General features: G+C 39.3%; 1 protein-coding gene across 1 annotated transcript in view; it reads left to right on the top strand.

Moving 5' to 3' along the window:
- The window catches only part of exoc4 (exocyst complex component 4), a 102,310-nt gene that overhangs the window by 55,038 nt on the left and 32,645 nt on the right, over positions 1-14,627 (top strand). Inside the window, exons 12-13 of the mRNA XM_067490115.1 lie at positions 5,953-6,055; positions 6,875-6,991. Coding sequence (XP_067346216.1) covers positions 5,953-6,055; positions 6,875-6,991 — 220 coding nt within the window. The remainder of the gene's footprint in view (positions 1-5,952; positions 6,056-6,874; positions 6,992-14,627) is intronic.

Here is a 14,627-nt window from a genome sequence, read left to right as displayed (position 1 = left end):
TATCATGTTTGGACATTTTTATAACAGTTTCCTCACACAGCGTTTTGACAACTAGAGGTACAGTACACATGTAGCCATTTTATCATTTAAATCAACTGCTGATCTTTCTTTATGTTTTTGGGTTGAGTTGGAATAATTTGGAACAAAAACACTTGTCTCCCAGAGGCAATACTTGTCTACAGTGATCTATAGAGAGTCTAATAATAGTAATGTTACACGAGAATGGACTTCCCTTTTACATCTCAATATTCTTGCTCTCCTAAGGGAAGGTCCTTATTATAAATCATATTTATACCTGCTGCTGTAAGCATAGGGACAAACACACACAAAACATATTTAGATAATTCATCCTCCTCTCTTTCTCATGTTCACTCTAATGCCCCTCTACTCCTTGCACACACACTTACAAGCACAAAGAAAGCCGTCATGCAGCATCAGGGGCAATATCAGGGTGTAAACAGCAGGGGCTCTGGCAGAGGAGTGGGTGGTGTGTGGGAAGCCCATATGCATTTCGCCAGGGAATGATGAAAACACAAGCTTGCACACCTAAACCTTACAAAATATTGCCACATAAAAATAAAAGAAAAACTGTATTAACTCGCACTGACATCTTATACTAATTCATAGAAACACAAATGTAGACATTCATGTACAAGATTCCGATGGTACACACAAAGTGTAATCTTAATTCCTTCTTTAAAACCATTTCTGGGAAAAAGAAAAGGTACTTAAGTCGACTGGTCAAAGCCGACACACTGCCATCCAGTGGTTGTGGTGGAAACTGCTTGAGGTCTTGGAACATTTGATAGAATAACTGTGTTTATATTTAAAGCAATGCATCCAGTGGATAAAAAAAAGTTTTTCTGGATCAATCCACTAGCCATTCGGAATGTGATTTTTTTTCTTATTCTTTAATGCAGTGCCCCAGCTGTGACTTTGAAATCTCTTGAGTACTTGTAAGTCTATATATTCACTGGTATGACTTCATTAATTTAACACCCTGTAGAAATAAGTAAGTAGGGCGTATTAGAGTGTGTAATATTCCCAGAGAATCAATATTGAGTGTGCAGTTTGATAACAATTAAAAGCTGCCATTCTAGCATTTATCGTCTGATCCATTGGAATGAGAGCTAATGTTGGCTGTGCCATAAAACCCATAAAGTGTCCCCATCCATTAAAACCATTTTATGACTTTGAAGTCTTCCAGAAGTGACTAGGTAGTGCTGCGAGTAAGAATAATTGCATATAGATAAGTGCTTTCAAGTGTTGCTGGATGTGGTGTATTGATGTATTGACATGTGGCTACATTTTTTTTTATATTAGTCTATGAATGTGCATGTGACAGAGATGGGCTGATTTAGTATGTGTATCACACAAAAATGCACGTTTACACACACACACTCTCCCACAGACACATGCACCCTCCCTCCCTGTCTCTCAGAGGTTTGCTGTGTCCTGTCCTTGGTATGTGACAGGTCTTTACAGAACAAGCCATACCCTCTGGGCAGCAGAATCAGAATATCACCATAGCTAATAGGTTCGTGCCTGAGGGGAATTCTGGGAGATTTAAAAATGCTGAGTCTCTAATCGATCTCAGCACACTCTTATTCTGCTGTCTTTCCTAAATCTTTGTCTTTATCCCATTTCTTTTTCAGCATCATTACGCTGCTGCTGCTGCAGATAGAGATGGATGACGGAATCCCAGCCCTTTCCATTTAAAGAAGCATTTGTTACCTTAGGTTTAGTTTCCAGTGGGAAATGAATTCAGAGCTGCCACTATAAAACATCTTCGCCCTGTCTGTTCTTATTTGCTATTTAGCTATCTTAAAAAATGAAATCTTTGCTTTTTCTGAATAATCAGAGAGCCATTAGCATGCAGTGGATTCACTCATTTGCCAACTCTCTTGTTGGAATAAGTACATTAAGTCATTCTGGAATGTTCCTTTGCCTACGTACACATTGAGCATGGCATTGATAATTAAGCAGCTTCAGAACCTAAGCTCTGACATCTGTTTTTTAATGACAGATAATTGCATGCTGTCAAGAGCAATCATTAGCAGTTGCAGCTAAGAAACTGCATTTAAGGTGCAACTGGTGAAGCCATGTTGGTTCCAGAGATAGCAACACACCCTAAGGTGATGTGGAGAGATGCCTTGGCACGCTTCTTTTGAATATGGATATTGAGTGTGTAAATGGTTTTTTAATGTACCTGTGTATGCATATTTATGCATACATTTGGAAGTGTGTGATAAGGTCTTGGTACAGTTCCAGTATAAAGATGCTTGTGTGCGAGGTTGATTGTGTTTTTTTAAATGTAGGGGTTCAACTACAGCTATTTTTACTGTTGTGGATAATCTGCCAGTTATTTTCATAATGGGTTTTAATCATTTGCCCTATACAAAGTAAGAAAACACTCAAAAACATTTTCATCACACCTTTCAAAAGCCCAATTATGTCTTAGGTCCCACCAATACTCCAAACCAGTGCAGCAGAAAATTCTTACAATTATGGTGTTTTGTTAATAGGATTGATTGTTTTCAGTTCTTACTACACAGCATGTACCTGTTGCTGCTTGTTTAACACAAATAATTCATAAAACTAAAACCAGCCAAGTTTTCCACATTCACATGTAGGCATTTACATTACGCAACCAATTGTTCAGTGTATTAGAGGAGTAGGGTGGCCTGATAGTTCAGCAGATTCTTCCCTTTGCTAGAGGCCTAAAGTTCCAAAATGTCAAACAGTATGCTCTGCTCCAGTCTCACTGAGCAAAACATTTGATTATTAGCACATCATTTATGTATTTATTGGTATTCTGATCAGCTGCAGCCATTATTCAAATCGGTGAATCAATTAGCTGCACAAACTCGTGATCCTGTTGTATTTTTAATGATCTAATCTCACTTCTTGCAACTGATGCTTACTATCACAACCTTAGCCACATGCCAGCCTTTTTTTCTTGAGTGTCTGGCACTAATATTTAGACCAGTTGGGGTGTGTGCGTGTGTGTGTGTGTGTGTGTGTGTGTGTGTGTGTGTGTGTGTGTGTGTGAAGGTAGATAAGCAGATTATTTAAGGTTATTAAGATTTCACACACAGGGGCGAGTTCACACTGTGTTGCTGCTGCTGTGTCTCTGCAGCGCTTCCACAGTGTCTCCTTAGCGACTTGGCTGACACCTCTGCAGCTTACAGCTGCCATATGGCTGGCTGGTGTGTTTTGTTGTCACCTGGCAATGAAACTGACATTGTTAACATCACATTGGGTCCAATTATAACAGCCTCAGTCATAAGAGGGAGCAGACTCCTTTTGATGATTTTTGTAGATTTTAAATGGAAATAAATCCTCCGAAAAAAAAGGTATTTTTAAAAGGAGCATTTATGGCTTGTTTTTCCTTAGGCACTTTTATTCCAGTAGCAAGAAGAGCTGCGACTGTCTTTTATAAAACATTGTTAAGTGTCTCTTAAAACATATCTGAAATGTGCTTCTAGTTTTTAATATAGTGGGACGTCAGCCAGACTTAGCCAGACAGGATGAGAAGGAATCAGACCACGTCATTTTCTGAAACGCTATAGTGCAGGAGTCTATAATAACTAGCATGAATGTCAATTTTGACCAATGTAAAGTTGAGCTCTGTTCAAGCCTTGAGAGATAGAATGAGACTAGCTGTCATGGGTGGGAGTTTTGGTTTCTGCGAATGACCTTGTACTATAGAGCCTACAAAGAGAGCTATTTTTTTTATTTATTTTTTATTTATTTTTTTTTTGTTTAGTTTTGTTTTCATTTGGAGTTGAGATACTTTAATGGCTTTTGGATGTGTGAAAGTGTGAATGCTGTGTGTGTGTTAACTTGTTTGGTGTCCTTTCTTATCACCACCATCATCATCACCAGAAGCAGTTATCTTCTATACAGTATGTCATGCCATCAGCAAGCAGCAGACATTTGGAAGATGTGGTTGTAATGATAATGTGGTGGGATAGATTTTCTTTCAAGATCCATTTGGAAGTCTTTAAGCTCTGCTGTGCTTTGCCCCATGTTATTTATCCATTTGCATTTTAACGAGCCTCAGAGCTCTATATTCCAAAAGATTTTTCTTTTCGAATCTTCTCACAGAATATTCTGTTTAATGCTCGTTGTCTTACTGACTACAACCTTTAAAATGTAAATTTTCTAACATGTGCTTTCCGAACATTGTGGGCCCCAGCAGTGCTTTTAGCCTAGTTACCTTGGCTAAACTTCCTTGCAAACACCCATGGGTTTAGTATCCTCGTGAAGGGGCCCGCGGCCCGGCTCCAGATGGCTGTCTGGATAGACAAAGCCATTTTACTACCTCGTTGCTGCTACATTACTCACACGTTATCACCCCTGACTACAAAAATCCATCTGTGCTCACACACCAACTTGAAAATCCATCATCTTGACACTTGTATTGAAACAATGACAATAATGACATCACGAGATGGATTTCAGGACAACAGGATGCATGTTTATACTGGCAACTTTTATGCTAAGATCGATTTCTGGAAATGAAGTTGTCAGCCCCAGTTGTATTTTTTCTGTAAAGGAGGGGCATTTAAGTTATGCTTTCTATATATTTATATGGAGAAGCATATCTGACCTCCGCTGTTTTGCAAGCTTGAAAATTTAAATAAGTTCTTCATACTTAACTTTCTGTTGTGGTAGAGTTTCAGTGGGAATCGATGAAGGATTTAGAATAGGTTTAGGTTTCTCATTCGTTCTGTCTTTCTCACTCTGACACGCACAGATGTACACACATTCTCATACACACACACACTCAGCTTTTGCTGACTAATTGGGTATAGATGCTGAGTAGTGTGCTCTCCCAGTAGTGTGTGTTTTTTTTTCTGATGAGTTCTTAGGTGCATCTGCCTGTGCATGCACATGTAAGCTTAATATAATCAATCATCCGCCCCCACTGATCTATAGTTCATGCAAAAGCATGAGAATAGACAGTATGCTCATGGTTGTCTACAATGCTGCAGCCTCCTTAATCTAACTCCCACGTCATCTACTACAGCACAAACACTGTGTCCAAGCAATGAAGTCTTCTTTTTGCTTTTTACAGATGGTTTTGTTCAATCAAATACCCGTCGAGATTTATCTTCGTTGCTTAACTCCTTTATTACACTTAGCTTCTGACCTGGGTTTTTGCTGATTTTCTCACATAAAACATTTTTCATTTTCCCTTTTTTTCTCTCTCATCTATAGATTTAGATCATACACTGTGTATTACAGGTCTTGTAGGTCGTAGAATTCTTTTGTGAAGAGTTGATTTATCTGTGCATTTATACGTGCTGAGCGCTTGAGAAGGCACTTGCTCTTGCATGGTTTGCCCTGTGGTGTGTGCGAGATGGGGCCAGTGACCAGTGATTCTCTGATAAACGAGGTGTGCATGTGCCTCTACCAACCCATATATAACTGTCTGACCCTATATGACCAACCAGACACCAGATTCCTGCATGAATCCAGAGAGCATGCATAGTGAAGCTCTCATGTATTTTATTTTGATGTAATTGACGTTTTGTATTTTCTTTTTGTATTTACTGTTTTTATTTTCTCTTATTTTTGTTATTCTACCATATACAGTAACTGTGTGATTTTACATTACTTTAGAAGAAAGCTTTGTTGAATGCATTCACTCCTGTGTAACCTGAGAGTTAGCTAATTTCAGTCTGCACTAATGGCACTGAGCAGCTCCCCTAGAGCACTGTTAGGTGCTCTAAAGTACTTTGGGAGTCATGCAAAACTTTCCCAAATTATTTCCCATTCCCTTACCTCCAGTGGATGTTGGACCCACTAATGCCAAATGACTATGCTGTGTCTCATTGCCCCTGTGATAATATTTTAGTGCTGAATTAACCTCCATTTACAGTTGGAGTCATGTTGTCGGCGTGTCCTAGCTTTTCTAATGTTTGTCTTGACTGTTCTGCCCAGGTTCATTCAGGAGATAGAGATGAATATGGGGCCAGGCCCGGCCAAGCAGTGCCAGCTCAGAGCTTTCCTCACATACTACATCAATGACCTCTTCCTCAACCAGGTTAGTGAAATGACAGATTTATACCTTTTATGCTATCTGACAAAGCCTTCTGAAACACATTTAGTTCTTGTCATTTAAAAACTGTAAGCTTTTGTACTATTTTGATATAAAATCCACTGTGGAGCTCATGTTTTTTTTTAAGTCGATTGACCAACATGTTTTATTGACCTCCTTCAGGATTTTTCCAAATAGATCAAAATAACACAAGGACATAGAGCTATGCTTTATTACTTTTAATGTTACCACAATAGGATTCCTGTTCTTTTTCTACTCTTTAATTTCGAAGCATATGCTTCTCTATAGGTGGCCATTTAAATAGCCAAAAGACAGATGGCTCTCATCCTGTGTGCTCGTGCAATGTACACTGTATAATAAAAAGAGCTTTATATTTCTGCATACCATAAATTCATTGGCAACTTTTCTTTATATGCTGGGGTTTTATTCTGCTTATAATACTATATACTATATGCTCTTACCTAAAGCTTGAGTACTCACATACGTAACTGTAATTCTGATTTAAGCTAATTTGACTATTTTAAAATATGATTTGTCTGGGTAGTTAACTGGGACAGAGCAAAGTTTTTATATGAAATATAAGAAAGTGTTTTAAGTTACAGCAGCTTATTAAAATATTTCCCCTGTGTTGAAACTAAGGTGGAATTCAGAAAAAACTAAAATCAAAACAAAGCTAATCAACAATTGTGTCTTTCTATCAGAAAAGATGATATTACTGGATCGTAGCTTGATGTCCACTAGCATGGAAAGCAGAGTGGTGTGTACTTCTTTTGTCAATATAAACTTTTGTTACTGAACCATCAGGTGCGAACAGAGATTAACAAGGAAATTGAGGCAGTCAGCAAGACTTCTGATCCCCTGAAGGTTCTTGCAAGTGCTGATACCATGAAAGTTCTTGGTGTCCAGAGACCCCTACTGCAGGTAAGAAACATCTAACTAAAATTTAGTTATATACATATGTATATATTATATGTACTAACAAAGGGAGAACAAACTTTAATAAGTATGTGCACAATAAATTGTAATTTAACATAAGAAATGATGGACTCAAAATGGCCACAATTTAACAGCCAGCTCTATTAAAATTAGACTCAATAGACATTGAGTATACATGGATTGATGGTCTTGCATCCTCTAGTTATAAAGTATGTTTATCGTGAGTTTATGTCTGCATTGACCTGTGTAGTGTGTGTGTGTGTGTGTGTGTGTCTAGCATATAACACTCTTGAGTACACTCACCTTGTAGTTTCTCTGTGATCTCTGTTGGTTCAGGGGCACACAAACACACACTCTCACACTCTCTTTCACCCTCTCTGTTTTTCACCCTGCCATCTATCTCACAGGATACAGATAGAGTTTGTACCTAGAGAAGTAGAGGGTTGAGGCTTAAAATCACTCTGCAGCCACACATGACACATACACCAATGGCTGTGTGACTGCAGAGCCACTCAAGTGCTTGTGGTTCACTAAAATCATATAAATAAATATGTCTTCTCCCTTATTTCTTGTGATGTTTTGCAATTCAGATTTTGGCTTTTGTAAGCTGATGTTTTGAAACATGTAACTCCGAAGTGGAATTTCATTTGCGCCAGTAACAATTACAGTTGAAAACAATTGAATTCTCAAATTTAACTAAGAACTGGAAAAATATCCCCTAAAAATCAACTGATAGTGAGTGCCTCATTGGCCACACCACATTTAACCACATGCTCATCTCACTGATTTTGGCAGCTTTTCTTATTGCAAACAGGGTCATGACAGGTTGAGGATTACAGCAGTGCCAAAGTAAGATCCAGGCAGTTGCCAGGATTTTTCTAGTATCTCTCTACTGTCAGATATTCTTGATGTCTGGGGGGGTTTGACTCTCTATATCTGCAATATTGTAAAAATGTGCAGTATGTTTCATGTGGACATCTTTTTTGACATGTTTGTCTGATGTGTGAGTGTGTGTGTTTGTGCATTTTTGACCACGCAGTTGTCATGAAGAGAGTGTCCCAGAGAGGTACTTTGTTTGTGCTCTGGGTGTTTGTGAGCCATACCTTGGGTATGTGCTTGTCAGTGTGTATGCTTGTGTGTGTGTGTGTGTGTGTGTGTGTGTGTGTGTGTGTGTGTGTGTGTGTGTGTGTGTGTGTGTGTGTGTGTGTGTGTGTTGCACTTTGAGGTGTGTTTGTTTCTGTCAGAGCCTTCCTGTCTGTGTGCCTCGTTCTCTCACAGGGAGGGAACAGCGGTGGCAGTTCATTACAGAGAGAGAGAGAGAGACCGTGGGCGTTTGGAGTTCAGCAGGGTTTGTTTACGGCTCGAGCCCCTCCTTAACGAGGAGTGCAGCATCTTGCTAATTATGCTGCTGTGGCTAATGAGCCTTTCTGCTGATAGTGGGGAGTGCAATAAAACACTCCTTTTGTTTGGGCTTTTTGCCTTTTTTAATTGGGCTAAATAAAAGAGCCTTCCGCTTTTCTTCTCCTGCCATTCACATTCGAGGGTCAGGATGGCATTTGTGTGGGTTTCTGCTGCTTTCTAATGTGTGTATTTGTAGCAATGTGAGTCTGTTTTGCTACCTGTGTGTGGTTGTGTTTTTGGTCTCCAATTTGAGAGCCTTCCCACTGTTTTCTTTGATGGCCTTCATCCACAGTGTCACTGTTATGACAGACCGCTCTCTTCCACAGTGTGTAGTTTTTATTCACTTAGTTGTCACGAGTGCTTTTGATGAAAGGGTTTGACACCTTTTTATCCAGAAGATATAAACTAAAGTAGTTTTTTAAACTGGGTTTGTACAAAGTGCTTTATGTCAGGAGCGTCTAGTTGGCGAATTGGTGAATCTACCCAACTCTATGACTACAATAGATAATTAAAGATCATACTGACAGATCCATATAATGGTTGCTAGAGTTTCCAGTAATGGAGCAGATGTGATTGTGTGTGTGCCTTTTGTCTACGTATCTGTGCACACATTTGAGTGCACACATGTACTGTATGTGCCCCATTTAAGTGGCATGATACTACTCTGTGCCAGGTGTTATCAGAGAGAGGCACACACCGCTGGCATCAGAACCAGCGTGGCTGATGGGAGAGAGAGAGAGAGAGAGAGAGGGGGAGCCCAATATTGCCACACCACATTAAACACCCTCTCTCATACACCTTGGCTGCAGCCACATATGAGAAACCGTAGGGGAGCACATTTTATAGACGCATCTGCTCTCTGCAAGCACTGAAGCACCCATTAGTGTGTGCAATAGTTTGAAATTGAGAAAGACATTTACAAAAGCATTTACAGAAATGGCATACATGAATATGCCACTTATCTATGCTCAGTGAGGCACTATTCTATCACAGCTTCTTTTTTTTAAATTATTGCATAAATAGTATATCAACATATTATCTATATTATTTTCTGACTTCATGCTATATGATATGGGATAATGTGGTCAGTGTTAGCTGCCCCCTTGCTGCACGGAGACAATATTTATGGATGTATTTCCATAGCATTAACTTTTGGAGTGGACCCATGCTATTAAATACACATGATTTATTTGACCCTTTGTCTGGGATATCTCACCAGTAGAAACGGATAAACCGGTTTTGTGAAAACACTGCACGGGAGTCAAGGTGAATATAACACCTTGATTTACTTAAGCAGCCCATAAGAAGGAATATGCATGGAGTCTAGGCCTAGGTTAATAAGTGTTATTGGTATAGGCAGTGATTTGCCTATCACCAGGCAACAGCAGTGTCACATACTGCCTTTATATATCATGTACATATATTACATAATATTGATATGATTATCAGTGTGACACTGGCTATATATTGTCCACTAGGAGTATAAGATAAGGGATGACGGGGACAGTATATAGTTCAGTGGGAAAGGTTAATGTCCATTCATGTGCCTGTGTGATAGCATTGGCTGAGCTGATAAGTCTCTAGAGTAGAAGTGTTGTTAAAGAAAAGAACAAGGAGACCAGGCCACAAGTATAAGTCATGTTTTTCTAGCTCTACCTTTTATATATTGTCATTATATTGTAGTGATATCCGCCTTTTATTCTTGCTTTTCCTTTTTCTCCATGTGCTACACTCCCAACATTGTACCAGCACAAAGATGTTCATGCGGTTAGCCTTAGTGTTAGCCTTACTGATGCTAGCTGTCCTGCTTTGGTGTCACCACTGATTGATTCATTTAATTAGAGTTGGATCGGGGGAAAAGGTTAGAGGGGGAGAGAGCAAGAGATGGGGAATAGAACAGAAGAACTGGGATATGGAAGGTATGGTCACTCTGGATAGCTCTGGAGATTGGCTCCATTAATCTTGGTAGGACTCCACCCCCTAATGTGTCTCCTTTACGTGCTCACTTTGTGCCACACTAACATACAAGCATGCACGTAAAGACCTGCCACAACAACAAATAGGTAAACACACTCTTAGCCCTGCAGGACAGTCGTCAAGCAACCTGCATTGCGCTTCTGTGGTGCACAACTGTTTAGGAGATAGTCCATGCAAGCGAATGAATTGTTTGTATTCTGCTTGTTTACTTCATCAGCCAAGACCACATCAGAACCGTAATTAAATTACAAACATGCCCCCTATTTTCAGCTAAGTATCACTCAGCTGTGTCCCCGTGTCTCTAAACAATAGTCACTAACTAGTGCTTTAGTGTCTACTGTAAATGTGTGTGTTTGTTTGTTGCAGTCATTGTCCCTGCGTATTTTTACATGCGTCTCTTCTCCTGTTGTGTTTGCATCCACACAAAAGTTGTTGTGGAGTCATATAAAAACTGATTTCATAGACTCGCTGTCAGCTGCCGGAGAGCTCACTGTACTGCAGATATGTTCAGCCACTAGTGGCCTGCTAATGATGTTGACCTTTTTAAATTTCATAATTACATGTAGCTTTGCCAGAGAGGAGGATGGAGGAAACAGGCAATACACGCGTTAGTTGTGTATACACACACACCCTCACATCCACCTTCGTAACTGTAATGACACTGACCTTTTTATTTGTGATGATGTGTGTAGGCTATGTTTATTTGTGGGGGGCTGATCGCTTCTTGTTGATTGGCTCCCTGCTGCCGCCTCACAAACACCCCACCATCGCACACAAACATACAATGCACAATAGAGATTAATGTGCGTGCGTGTGTGTGTGTGTATCTGTGGGGGTCTCTTTATTAAGGAGACTCTCAACACCCAGCTTGCATCAACAGACACAGCAATCACAACACAATACACCTGTTAGCTGCATCAGCCATGCCCTGTGATTGGGACACAAGTGGGAGTGGGAGGCAAGAGGGGTTTTTGAGTGGTTTGTGTGTGCAAAACTCTCAGACAGAGAGACACCCACCAAGACCAAAAGCCATTCCCAGGTTTATTAGTGAAAAGAAAATCTCAGAGAAACTGCACATCATCCATTTAAATCCTGCTAAAATAGGCCCGTTCATAATAAAATACAATTAAATGCTGTCCCATTTAGTCCAAATGTTTTCTGCTGCCCCTCAACCACACTATCTGCCATAAAATGGATTGTGCCTAAGTACCTAGTTGACAATTTTACAGCTGTTAAGAATTATAAAGGAATTGGGCACCTCAGTAAAAACAATACCATTCTTTTTTTAGCAATTTTATTATCTGCAAATGAGAAACTGGTCTCCTCCAAGTTCCCTCTTCTCCATACTGAGAGACCAACAATTATTTGTTTTTATGTTCTCATCTCGCCTTACTGTACATGAAACTGAATGATAGAAATATGGAATGTCAAACTGGTCCGATTCATTGTAATGCTTAGGTCAAGAATAAGTTGTGGCAATAAGGGATAAGTTTGCTGACTTTTTATTTCTTAAATCTCATGATTACTCTGTCAGGTGTGAACCAAGTTACAGTCACTAATGCATATTTCTTTTTATATTTAAATCATCATTATTATATTTAATATAACCGTCATATATGCAGCGAGGTTAGCTAAGGATAAATGAAATGTATAAAAACACATGTTTGACTTTTTGCCACAAAAGGGAAATTTGGGTCATAATTTTAGTCTGTGTTTAATTTTAACTCTATTATGTCTATTTTAGTCCCGGACTTTCTGCAAATATATATCATTACATAAGAAATGTTGATTAGTTAAATTTTAATTTAATTAGATCAAATGTGGGACAATTGTGTAAACAGTCTACTTCATCTTACAGTAGCTTCCATGTCTCACTACCTGTTTCTAGCAGTTAATTAGAAAATTGTATATTTGAGTAATTCAGTAGTTTTTGTTTTGGAGTGTTTACCTAGTATGTTTTAATCATAGAGAATTATATTTGCCTCTGTAGGAAGTTTACAAGAGCAATAATGAGTGAATTGTTATACACACTGATATATGTAATAGTTGTTATTATAAGCTACTGTATTGTAATTTTCCTGCTTCAAAATTGTAGAAGTCACTTTTCTTTTAAGTTTTCTTCTAAATTGACTCAAATTCTGATAAATTCTGTGACTGTTTCTTCAGTCTTGCTCACCTTAAATCCTTATGTCTGTTCTGCCTCTTTCGTCACCGCTTAAGGTGTAACAATCCCCACCTCGCCTTGTTATCTCACACCAAACACATGTACTCCTGAGGCTCTGCACCCAGCTGCCATGGGCCTCCAATGCACCTCTGCCATGGAGATGCTCCGTTTCCACCGATGTAACACAGCTGTGTTCTTATGCTATTTATCTTTACACAATACATATATAAATATATACATAAATAGAAATGTGTGGATATATAAAATGTACTTGATAAATGTATTTGCTTGTTTCTGTGTGCAGTGAAAGGTAGAATATTTAAATGTGTGAGCAGCAACAGCCTAAGGTAGTACAGGTTCACACCATGCAGTTCTGCCGCTGACAGCGTCTCTCTGCGTGTAACAAGACATAATCTTTGCCTTTGGAGTGAGTGAGTAAGAGAGAGTAGTTGAAATGTCAGCTCTACCACAAACATGCCCTTTGGTTTGAAGGAAAGAAGCTTTTGGCTGTGGGCGCCTGATAAAAGTTACAGCTTAAATTTTTAGAGGCAAGTTAGTGCTCTGAATTTGCAAATGACTTTGCAGTCTTTGTCTCGCTGTGAGCACATACGTTGTTTTGCCCGATGCTCTGGTGTGTGTGTGTGTGTGTGTGTGTGTGTGTGCGTGCATGCGTGCGTTTGTGGGCCTAATGTGGCACAAAGAGGAACATACACCCTGCACAGAATGCAATAAACTACATTATTATTTCTCTTTCACTCACTCATCCAGCTCTTTATTCATTCTCTCAAACCACTGATGGCTTAACCCAACTCTTCTGATAAATAATTCATTATAATTGAAAATAGTTAGGGACAGATAATTACATAAGATGGTAAGGACATCCCTATCACACCCACTAGAAGGCAGTGATACAGTGTTGAGTGTAGAAAGACCAAGAGGATGGTAAGATCATTAGTGAAATGGAGTTTGGATATGTGTAATTGCAGTAAATGGCAGATCTGAACTTTGGGGTGATTTCTAGGATTAGAATATGCAGAAGCTCCACATTTGAGTCTGTATTTGTGTGTGTGCTTGTGAATATAAGATTGTGTGTGTGTCTGTGCGTGCGTGCGCGTGCGTGCACGTCCGTGTAATATGGAAGCCCATCTGTAATCAGCCAAGTGCGATATTGGTCCTCATCTCTCAATTAGAACACTTACAAACACTGCATTAAGCTTTGCATTAGTGGTGATGACAGTGGAGGTGAAAGAGAAGATGTGTTCTTCTAATAACTCAATTTTCTCCACCCAGAGGCTGTGTACTTGTATTTATTTCATAACAACATGTTTCTTATGCAACACTGCTAACTATACAACAAAATTACATGTATATGTCTTTTTTTTTTGCTTTTTATTGTTTCACCACCTTCTTCCCAAAAATGGATGGTTAGATAATAACTAACAACAATGTATAGGATTCCATTTACATTCCAAAACCCCACATAAATGTTTGTTATGCAAATACGTAATATCCAGATGTACTTGGTTGGAGGTGACAGCTCGTGATTGGTGAGTTACAGCTAACACAGAGAAATGGTGGTGTTTTTTAATGGTTTGACCATTAAAAATGATTTCTAAAATCCTGTCATGCAACTAATTAAAACAAAATACAAATGGTATTTTCAGATTAAATAAAATGTTATTGCAGGTCTCGTTTTACTTAATACATTCCCATGAGGGGCAGGGGTTTATGTGTGACCCCCTGTTCCTTAATATTATACACACTTGAGAAGACCAATACCCACTGCCAGTTTGTCAGAGCTTAAACAAACTTGAATACAAACCCACTCACGTGCACACGCATACAAAGAAACATGTGTTGTGGTTGAGCAGGCACATGCATAGCCATCCACTTTGTGTCTGGAGAATCTTTGAAGTGTGGCTGTAGTCTGATGTTGATGAATGATATGTCAAGACAATGTCCCACTCATGCCCAGCTCCCCTTTACCCATGGGAGAGACGGAGTGTGTGTGTATGTGTGTTGGGAAACGGCAAGAAACACAGGTTATCGTCGCATGTGTTCTTCTGGGCGTGTGGCAGG

Source organism: Channa argus, chromosome 21 (assembly GCF_033026475.1).
Source record: "Channa argus isolate prfri chromosome 21, Channa argus male v1.0, whole genome shotgun sequence".
In the NCBI taxonomy this organism is placed as follows: Eukaryota; Metazoa; Chordata; class Actinopteri; order Anabantiformes; family Channidae; genus Channa; species Channa argus.
The sequence above is the reverse complement of the archived record's forward strand: the minus strand, read 5'-3'. Positions and strand labels throughout refer to the sequence as shown.